Source organism: Denticeps clupeoides, chromosome 18, assembly GCF_900700375.1.
Source record: "Denticeps clupeoides chromosome 18, fDenClu1.1, whole genome shotgun sequence".
In the NCBI taxonomy this organism is placed as follows: Eukaryota; Metazoa; Chordata; class Actinopteri; order Clupeiformes; family Denticipitidae; genus Denticeps; species Denticeps clupeoides.
Window position 1 is genome coordinate 4877558 of NC_041724.1, and position 10156 is coordinate 4887713.

The window sequence follows — 10156 nt, forward strand, 5'->3', positions numbered from 1 at the left end:
AGAAATATTACCAGAGTCAGAACCAACACGACATTTTAAAATGTTTAATTTATACTTGGAAAAAAATTACATCTTTACATGATCGGCCCGTCCAGATGGTCGAAGGGCAAAATAGGCATCTATGAATTACCACAGGCACACTATGGGCAGGCTTACTATACAGGCGGCGCCACCGGCTGAAGCCGTGGCCTCCAGGATCTCAATCATGTCTGAAGCAGCCCAACACGCCTGCCCTCGTTTGGTCGTTCCACACGTTAACATGGTCAACTTTGATTTTAATAAAAATGTTTAGTGGGTTTTAGGAATTTTAAATATTTAGGTGTTTTATTTACAGGGCAGTTCACATCGCAGTCTTTGTACATAAATCGAATTTTGAGTGAAAGGGGCAGTCCTACATTATTCAAACAGAGTCTTACTTCAGTGATCCCTTGTGCACAATGGCAACTTAACAAAATAATAAAGGAGAAACTCTTTCAGCGAATGACTGATTAGCTAGCTGTCAATCGTCCGTGAGGTCTTGGACAAACAGGACTTCAGAACGGCTCAGACCGGCCTCCTTCAGCGTGGGTGGGTTGGGCTGCTCCTCGGTGGGAAGGCAGGGGAGGACACGGCGGGGGAAGTTTGTTACTATTTGGAATTTCTCTGGGGTTTCTTTCAAGGAAAACAGGAAGTCGTGTATTACCTAAGCATGACAGACAGAGACAAGAAAGAGAGGTAAGTTTTTTTTGTTTTTTTTGTACCTACTTGCTCAATGTATGCTGTGTGATCTGTACCGTCAGAGACTGAGCAAAAAGGAACCGCCGCTCTACTCGAGTATCGTTGGGCAGTTTAAACACTATTTTGACACTGTCTGGATCATCCATGGGAGGCTCTGGAGGAAGACATTCAGATTTCCGCTCCTTCTCCTCAGCAAGCGTCTATAAAATAAATATTCAAACTAGACTAACATTCTATATACATCAAGACACTTACCTAATTAATTTCCAACATATCAAGCACTTTATATATCCATGTTTACATGTGTAGAACTAAAACTTAAAAGCTCTAATGAAACAGGTTACTAGTGTGAAAAAAAACATGTATAAGCCAAACGTTCTGCAATAAAACGTAACATCCTGAACATTTAAAGGTCCATTATTCTGAAAGCGCCCCTAGCCTGTCTATCATCTTTCAGTAACAAGAAAAGGACCTATGTATAAAGAGTGCGTTGGCCACTGGTTAATTCGGTACATTTTTTCCCCCTGGAAAAATGGCAACACATCTTCCTGTCTGTGCCTAACATTGCATTTGGTGAATGCTGTTGATGATGTAATTTCCACAAATGCCTGCTCACTTCATTATCATTTAAAGCTACAGACACAGAAACAGCACGTCCTTGTGGGACTGGATAAAAGTGGTTGTAATTCTGCACCAAGGCTGAACTTCAGAGAGAGACCTCAGATACAGTATTTGGGGACACTTATGGCCGGTATAAAAGCAATAAAATATATCGTAATAGGGGACCTTTAAAACATGGGTTTTTATTGGTGTTAGATTTGTGACTGCTTAACTACTCACCCTCTGTCTCCTCTCTTCCGCCAACACACTCTGACGTGCTCTCTCCTCCTCCTGCCTCTTCTGCTCCTGCTCCTCCCTCTTCTTTCGGTCCTTCTCCTGGTCGGCGCGCAGTGAGGCCTGGTACGCCTCGTCCTGCTGCTGCCTCAGCACCTGCGTCTGGTTCCTCTCCTCTCTGTTGAGCAATCAATCCACACTCATACCAAACATCCTCTCTAGAGGACAATCAATACGTCTGCGGACATGCCGACCTCTCCAGACGTTCAGACATCAGGTACGTCTGGTTGGCCTCCATAATGAAATTCAGCTGGTTGATGAGGTCCTCTGGCTGGATCAGGCCCTCCAGCCTCCCCACCACGGTCATCTTCCTGTCCTTCAGCATGATCATTGCCAGGAAGGGGTAGGTGTTCTCACGCAAGGCCAAGGACACTGACAAAATGAATTTTTGTTATATTGTCGGTGAACACTGAGCATGACCAAGGCTAATTACAAGCTCAAACTTGATACAATACCTCGGTAGCCCTCTGGTTTACTGGTGGAACATGCCCAGAAGAGCATCCTGGTGTTGATGAAGTTCAGGACCTCCTCTGTGCATAACGTGTTGCTGTATAACATGTTAAAATGTCGTATTACAGTTAATAATTTTATTTATTTTATTTTTTTTAAGAAATATATAAGAATTTTTTATTTTTTTTTTAAAGGCACCAACCGACAGAACTCATCAGTATCTTGATGATCGTCCCCATGAAGGTACACTAACAAGAAGCGCAGTTCTCGCTTTGCATCATTCAATGCCTGAAGAGCAACAAAATGTTTAATGGCATTGATGCAACATTAAGAAACATTAAAAGCTTTTTAATACATAACGGTCTTACCTGACTATAAGTTCCCTGGTAAAAGACAGGGTGCGCTCTGCCATATTTCTCTTCAAAACTATGAATAAAGGATACCACATCCCCAACAGGATCTGTAACGCGACCTCTGGGGTCCGGCCTAATGAATCTTAGGGCAAACCTGTGTTGACATAAAATTAAAGCATATAAAATTTCAGTCGTATGCAAAGTAATCGGAGCTGAAAGACTTCCACGGCGTGATTACCTGAATATGTCCAGAAGTGTATAATATGTAAACCTGAAGGGGAGCATTATTAAGTAGTAACTCCAGCCTAGCAAACCCTGAAAAAGAAGCCATTCAGATGGTTGCCTGTACAATAACCCGAGAATAAACGGACCAAAAAAGGTACTTACTCTGGGTTGCGGCCTTGAAACAATATAACTATAGACTCTGTGGTCTGCCGTATTGACCTGTAACGGTCTGGGGGGTGGGGGATTGAACACGCTAGGAACCCCTTCCTGTTCATTTAGCCTGTCCTGTACTGCTGCCTGAGACACAAAAATCAGTGTTAAACAGAAAAAAAAAAAAAAAAAAACTGTGACGCCCAAAGGCAGCAACTTCCCTCACCTCGATGTTCCAGTTGTGCTGTTCTAACGTGCGGCGGCATTGGTCCATTGACTCCAGGCCAGTTAAATCCTTTGAGGAAAGAAAAAATTATAATTACAAAAAGGCCCAAAAAAGGGCCACAGGTGAGACAAAGGGGCAGTGGTGGCCTAGCGGTTAAGGATGTGGCCCCGTAATCAGAAGGTTGTTGGTTCGAATCCCGATCCGCCAGGGTGCCACTGAGCAAAGCACCGTCCCCGGGCACCTGTCATGGCTGCCCACTGCTCACTCAGGGTGATGGGTTAAATGCAGAGGACACATTTCACTGTGTGCATCGTGTGCTGCGCTGCTGTGTAACACATGTGACAAATCACTTCACTTTACCACTTTACCAAAGGCCAAGCGGCACCAGCGTTGTCATCTTCTACCAATCTGCGCTCTACACGCAGTGAAATGAATAATAATGAGAAGGTTAAAGTCTATGACCTTTCCAGCCACTCAGCTTATTTCCTCTCTTGTTTCTATTCCATTCAGTCTGTCTGTATATTTCCAAGTTGTTTTCTTCAGATTCAACTGAAACTAAGTATTAAGGTCACGATATTTCCAAATCTCTTATTGCATAATTAGCATTAGGACTTGAATTATAATTATGTCGACGGGGCTTAAAATGACTCAAAACAGATGTCCGAAAATCCTCGTAACCCATCCCCTGAAACGCTGCTGGCCTCCAAGGCAGGGGGGTCGCCCAGCTAGCGATGAATCCAGAGCGGTACTTCCACGGTACTTCCCCACGTCCAGCACGTTCCACTCATTAACAATTTAAGGAACTCCGATTAGAGCAGGCAACGATGAAAGCCGACCGTCTTACTCATTGAGAAGAATATAAACGCTTCGCACGTCGCGGAAACGTTCTGCCCCTTCAAGTGAGGGGAATGTTCGTGGTTTTGACATCGCGCAGTGTCGAGCCGGCCACACTTTCCCCGGCTTGAGAGTGAAAGCCCCTCGAACTCCACGCTGCAGCGTCGACATGCCGCACAGGCGCCCTGGCGAATGTTTTGGGTGAACTGGCTAGTTCAGCGGAGGAGGCTTCAGTTGTCCAGAGCTACTTCCGGCTAGGCTAAGTTAAGCTTGCGTGCTTAGACGGCCACGAAACCGCTCGGCCGGCAGAACGGAACGTTGCCGAGCGTTGCTGCTCCACAAGGCGCTCAATTGAAAGGCGTGCGGCCAGACAACTCGTGGTTAGTAGTTTAACAGCTAAGCTACCGTAGATGCTAGTCGGTCGGGGGGGGCTTTTTTTTTTTTTTTTTTGGCCAATTGCACTCGCCCGCTACCTTTCCGCTATAAGGGTCGGGGACGAAAGGCGCGGCGATGGCCGTTCGTGGCAGTGCGGCTGGGCGGTTACCTGGAACTGGAGGAGCTTTTCGGTCTGCGCCGGAGATAGCTCCTGCTCTTCTGGCGCCGCCATCTTACCCCTAAAATCAGCAACAGCCCGTAACCACTGACGTTTCAGCGTCGCCCAGATCTCGCGAGAGCAGCGGGGCGGCCATGTCCGCGACAACGACACCGAAGCAGCTGTTGCCAATTCGGGCGGGTTTTTTTAAAGCGATTTCGGAGTTACAATTATTTGTCTGGCTCGGTTCTCGTCATGTGACGGTCTAAAGTCGGCTCCTTTGGCCTCGATGTTTATTTACAATCGTGGCCGAAGGTTTTGAGAATGACACAAATGCTGGTTTTCACAAGGTTTGCTGCTTAGATGTCTTTAGGTCTGTTTGTCAGATGGTTCTATGGTGTATTGGAGTATAATTAGAGGCATTTTTTGACAATCACATCAAGTTTATGCAAATTGTCATTATTTGCAGTGTTTTCTTCTTCAATTCACCCTGGCATGCTGTCAATCAACTTCTGGGCCAAATCCTGACTGATGGCAACCCATTCCTACAATTCATCAGACCACTCTTCATAACAAATTGCCATAATAAAAACAGAAGCAGCAAACTTTGTGGAAACCAGAATTTGTATCATTATTAAAACCTTTGGCCACGACTGTAGATGCCATCCGTAGTTCCTGAGAAAAAATTCTAATCTATCTGCTTCACAGTCTAACCTAATAATTTGTCCTATAGCTGCAATACCACTTATAAAGCAGCTATATAGCTGAAATACAACCTCACTATGTGCAAAACGTGTAAAAAGAGCCATTACTCCATAATCTGTGCTTGGGTTTGTCAGAATTTATGGGGTTTTTTTTTCTGTCCACTCGCCTCTTGAGGATTGACCACAAGTTCTGGGAGGGGGTAGCCTAGTGGGTAAAACACTCCCCTATGAAACAGAAGACCCAGGTTCAAATCTCACTTACTACCATTGTGTCCCTGAGCCAGACCCTTAACCCCAAATTGCACCAGGGGGGGACTGTCCCTGTAACTACTGATTGTAAGTCGCTCTGGATAAGGGCATCTGGTAAATGCTCTAAATGTAAATATTCTGGCCATGAACCCAAAATGTAAATGTTTTTCCCACAAGTTCCTAGTTTGGCCTTATGGCACGGTACTCCATCATGCTGAAGAAGACATCTTCTTTCTTCACCAAGCTGTTCTTGGATGGTTGGGAGAAGTTGCTGTCGGAGGATGTTTTGGTACCATTCTTTATTCATGGCTGTCTTTTAGGCTAAATTGTGAGTGAGTCCACCCCATTGGATGTGAAAGCATCCCCACACATGAATGGTCTCAGGATGCTTTACTGTTAGCACGAGACAGGACTGATATTAGACCTAAAGTTTTCTTAATCAGAGAAAATTGAAATGAAAAGTGAAATTTACCCCAATCCTCAGCAGTCCAATCCCTGTGCTTTTATCAGAATATCAGTCTGTCATTGATGTTTTTCTTGTAGAGAAGTGGCTTCTTGTCATCAGGCCATCCTCCAAAAGACTTCACCTCACTGTGCGTGCAGATGCACTCACACCCGCCTGCTGCCATTCCTGAGCAAGCTCTGCTCTGGTGGCACCCTGATCATGCAGCTGCACTCTCTTGGGCACCCTGAAGCCTTCTTCACAACAGTTGGACCTCTCTCCTTGAAGTTTTTGGTGTTCTGATAAATGGTTAATTGAGGTGCAATGGTTAACAGAGGAAGAACAATGATTTCGAGAATCACCCCATTTTTAACGCATCCAGTCTGCTATTCTAACTCAGTCAGCATGACAGAATGATCTCCATCTGAGCACTTGTCACCTGTGTCACCAAGGGTCACCTGTGTTAATGAGAGGATCACTGAAATAATCTGAGCAGGTCCTTTTGTGGTAGGTCTGAAAATGGGATTAAGCTCATTTTCATGGCAAAGAGGGACTTTGCAATTGATCTGATCACTTTTCATGCAAATTATGCAAATTGCCATAATAAAAACAGAAACAGCAAACTTTGTGGAAAACAGTATTTGGATCATTCTCAAAACCTTTGGCTATGACTGTAGATGCAATCCATAGTTCCAGAGTAAAATTATAGCCTATCTGCTTCACAGTCGAACCTAATAGTTTGTCCTATAGCTATAGCTGCAATACCACTTACATAGCAGCTACATATCTGAAATACCACCTCACTATGTGCAGTAATGTGCAATAGTCACACAACGTGCAATAGATTGTAAAGATATAGACAGTACAAGATTGCCTATGTATATATTTTTTTTACCAGTGTAGTAGTAATATTTACTATTTTATTTGTTCAAGTCTGTCTTAACTCTATGCCTCACACTGAGTCGACCGCACCTTAAATTCCGCTGTTCCTTGAGAAGTGATAATGACAAAGATTTAACTTATCTTAAATGGGAACAAACCCAACAGCCTTATTCTTCGTGTAATTGCCAGTACATGGAATATGTACTTGTGAATCGCCAATTCATCTCTCGTACACTAGATGGTGGCATTCTCTGCAAACTATGAACTGTGCATCAGCAGATTCGACAGTGCAAGGGTGACAGTGCAGAAAACATCTGTACTATAATTGGCTGGAGTATTGGTCGAAATCAAGTCTTAGCCCTGGCGTAACATTCACACTGCCACATTATTCAGTACCAAAATGTCGATTGTCCTATTGGACACAGTGAATGATGAATTTCATAGATGCTCGTAAATCTTTACTATTACACCCTATAAATGTAACAGTTGGCAAGATTTCCGTTTTTCTTTGTGGCTTTGACAAACATCTACAGGGAACAGCTATTGGGCTTTATAAAATTTGGCAAACCTGTTCTGCCAACCTGTTCTGGTTACTCTGCTATAAACAAAGATAAACTAAAGACATTTTCTGTGAACACATTTAACAAAGTTTTAGCAATTTCTTGAGTGATTACATGGCTTTAGACAGATAATAATAATTTTACAAACTAAACACGACAAATATAAATAAACACTATATTATCATTATACAAACATCTATTTATTTACCAGAGGTTATTCAATCCAGTGCCCCAGAACATAAAAAAGATGCTTCCATCCATGTGCCTTTAGGTTACAGACATTTAAAAGTCATTGACAATTTGCTGTATGGCAACATAAGCTCCATGGTATATTATATATTGAAATCTGCAGATTTGGATCCAAAAAGATTTTTTTAAGTAATCTGAAATCAATGTCCTGTCATGTGCAGCTTTGGTACGTTTGAAACACATACAGTACAAGCCAAAGGTTTGGACACACCTTCTCATTCAATGTGTTTTCTTTATTTTCATGACCATTTACGTTGGTAGATTCTCACTGAAGGCATCAAAACTATGAATGAACACATGTGGAGTTATGGACTTAACAAAAAGTGGAGACCTGGCCTCCACAGTCACTGGACCTGAACCCAATCGAGATGGTTTGGGGTGAGCTGGACCGCAGAGTGAAGGCAAAGGGGCCAACAAGTGCTAAACACCTCTGGGAACTCCTTCAAGACTGTTGGAGAAGCATTTCAGGTGACGACCTCTTGAAGCTCATCGAGAGAATGCCAAGAGTGTGCAAAGCAGTAATCAGAGCAAAGAAACTAGAATATAAAACATGTACATAACTCCACATGTGTTCATTCATAGTTTTGATGCCTTCAGTGAGAATCTACCAACGTAAATGGTCATGAAAATAAAGAAAACACATTGAATGAGAAGGTGTGTCCAGACTTTTGGCCTGTACTGTAGATAACTAGCAGGAGAGACATCTGGCCCGCAATTAGGAAGCATCATGATAAAAAGGAATCTCCTCCACCACGTGAACCCTCATGTGCCGACGCAGGGCGTGTGTCTGGCTAAAGCTCTTTCCACAGACGGCACAAGTGAACGGGCGCACGCCTGTGTGCACAGACATATGAATGTTCAAGTGAGTCCGCTGAGTGAAACGCTTCCCGCACAGCGAGCAGCCGTACGGCCGCTCGCCTGTGTGGATGCGCTGGTGGCGCCTCAAGCTGTCCTGCAGCGCGAAGCGCTTGCCGCAGTTCCCGCAGACGTGAGGCTTCAGCCCCGAGTGGACAATGTGGTGCCTTTTCAGCACATGCATGTGTGAAAATCCCCGTCCACACTGATCGCATACGTAGGACCTCGGCCCAGTACGGGACGATGGTAATGGAAGAGACACTGTGGATCTAGTAGACTGGCCATGTGGAGTGAGGTCTGACAAAGGGGGACAAGGGGCGGTCACGGCTTGTTCTACTTTCCCGAACTCAGTCTGCTGGTCTTCAAGGTCCACTCCTGCTGTACCTCCGCCATGCCCATCGTTCAGCTCATCCTGTTTATATAAGGCAGGTTTGTACTCTACCTCATACACATCAGGGGATGAACCCTCCCCGTTCTCCCCAGAGGTCCACGGCGAGCCAAAGAAACCCTGCTGACGAGCGTCTTTCACGTCCGTGCTCGACAACTGTGGATAATTTTGCCCTCGAACATTCTCATGTTTGGGAGACACCTTGGACAACACCACTACCCTATGGTCTACGCGTCCCACTAATTCATTGCGGTCCTCTTTGGTCAAACGTCCCGTCACTTTGTTCCGCCTACGTCTGAGTTTCTGTGGGCTCGGGACCGGTAACAGTTCACTGCTCCACCCCTCTGTGCTGGAAGCCTGGTCAGACACGGACGCTGGCCAGCCTTCCACACAGCGCTGCCACTCAAACTGCGCGGATGCTGCGAGGGAAGAGAAAGGGAGCAGGTTTGCGGTGTCATTACAATCGCGTGTGAACCAAGAGTGCCCACGGGCACAGAATGCGAGAGGAAGGGACAACACTTTGACAGGTACCCGTCACACAGCTGTCGCTTACGCGCGGGTCCTCCTCCTCCTCCTCCTCGTCCGGGTCCTCCAGCTTCTCGTGCTTTACAGCCACAAACTCCAGGCCACCTTCGCCCAGACCTGCACACTTGAGAGTAAAAGAACACGCGTTTCGTCCCCGTGCTCGTAGCGAAAGAGGCGGCAGCGCGTCCCAACGCACCTGGATGGCCACGGACTTGGCCGCCCTCCCCTCGGCCCGCCGCGCCGAGCTCAGCTCGCCCTCCAGCAGCCGCAGCTTCAGCCGCAGCTCCTCGATCTCGGACCGGCCGCGGGAGATCTCGACGTGCAGGACGGCCGCGCCGTCGTCCACCAGCCGGCAAATGTCGCTCACCGCCGAGTTCACCAGGATTTCCATGATCGACGCCAGCTGGTTCTGGAAGACGGACGAGGACGACATTTTTCTCAGCATCCTACAGCTTCCCTCAACGCGCGTGTCTGTTTTTATTAATTCCAACAAGTCATGTTATTGTCTCGTAAACTGTGAGTCACGATACAGGTTCAGCGTTTATTCGCAGAATATGTTCCAACCAACAACACAGAAAGCACGTATTTCAGATCTCGCGAGATTCACGCCGCGTACGGGAAGCGGCTACGGTCAAACAGTACAAATGTCTTCATGGCCCTTCTTTATCGTTGGTTTTCAGCTTGGAATAATAAACCATCCTTTTGCATGTCTTGCTTGTACGTGAAAATGAAAGCAAAGTACATTTCATTGACAAATGTTATATATGATATTGTGTTCACAAATGGGTACCAAGGACTACATGTATGAAAGCCCAAACAATGCCCTGTGACCTTGGAAACAATGTGTGCGGAGTGATTCCATGGAGTGAGAAGTGTGTCCATCATACATGTTTTAATCTTAATGAGGTTTTAGGCTGTTCA

At 45.5% G+C, this 10156-nt stretch overlaps 2 protein-coding genes across 3 annotated transcripts; both read right to left on the reverse strand.

The window, feature by feature from the left end:
* Positions 1 to 29: 29 nt before the first annotated feature.
* On the reverse strand, positions 30 to 4522 carry faf2 (Fas associated factor family member 2). Its single transcript, XM_028960333.1, has 11 exons — positions 4394 to 4522; positions 3016 to 3084; positions 2802 to 2936; positions 2653 to 2729; positions 2430 to 2568; positions 2264 to 2349; positions 2067 to 2158; positions 1806 to 1983; positions 1558 to 1729; positions 774 to 917; positions 30 to 682 (listed from the first exon to the last, which is right to left on the reverse strand). Exons 1-11 carry the CDS (start codon positions 4454 to 4456, stop codon positions 500 to 502), a joined length of 1338 nt encoding a protein of 445 aa, XP_028816166.1. The 5' UTR covers positions 4457 to 4522; the 3' UTR covers positions 30 to 499.
* A 3572-nt stretch (positions 4523 to 8094) lies between these two features.
* LOC114768324 (zinc finger protein 221-like) lies at positions 8095 to 9864 on the reverse strand. Of its 2 annotated transcripts, XM_028960545.1 has the most exons (3): positions 9432 to 9863; positions 9242 to 9359; positions 8095 to 9129 (listed from the first exon to the last, which is right to left on the reverse strand). In XM_028960545.1, exons 1-3 carry the CDS (start codon positions 9678 to 9680, stop codon positions 8183 to 8185), a joined length of 1314 nt encoding a protein of 437 aa, XP_028816378.1. In that variant the 5' UTR covers positions 9681 to 9863; the 3' UTR covers positions 8095 to 8182. The 2 variants fall into 2 exon arrangements, with proteins under 2 accessions (XP_028816378.1, XP_028816376.1); XM_028960543.1 differs by having other exon boundaries at positions 9242 to 9864.
* Between the last annotated feature and the right edge of the window lie 292 nt (positions 9865 to 10156).

Bases quoted from the DNA above. Each gene is read 5' to 3' on its own strand.
- faf2 (XM_028960333.1), bottom strand. From the start codon at position 4,456: ATGGCGGCGCCAGAAGAGCAGGAGCTATCTCCGGCGCAGACCGAAAAG. The intron at 2,937-3,015 runs GTGAGGGAAGTT...TTTGTGTCTCAG, and splicing joins AGCACAACTGGAACATCGAG to GCAGCAGTACAGGACAGGCT. The intron at 1,984-2,066 runs GTATTGTATCAA...TCATTTTGTCAG, and splicing joins TAAACCAGAGGGCTACCGAG to TGTCCTTGGCCTTGCGTGAG.
- LOC114768324 (XM_028960543.1), bottom strand. From the start codon at position 9,680: ATGCTGAGAAAAATGTCGTCCTCGTCCGTCTTCCAGAACCAGCTGGCG. The intron at 9,130-9,241 runs GTACCTGTCAAA...CTTCCCTCGCAG, and splicing joins AAGCGACAGCTGTGTGACGG to CATCCGCGCAGTTTGAGTGG.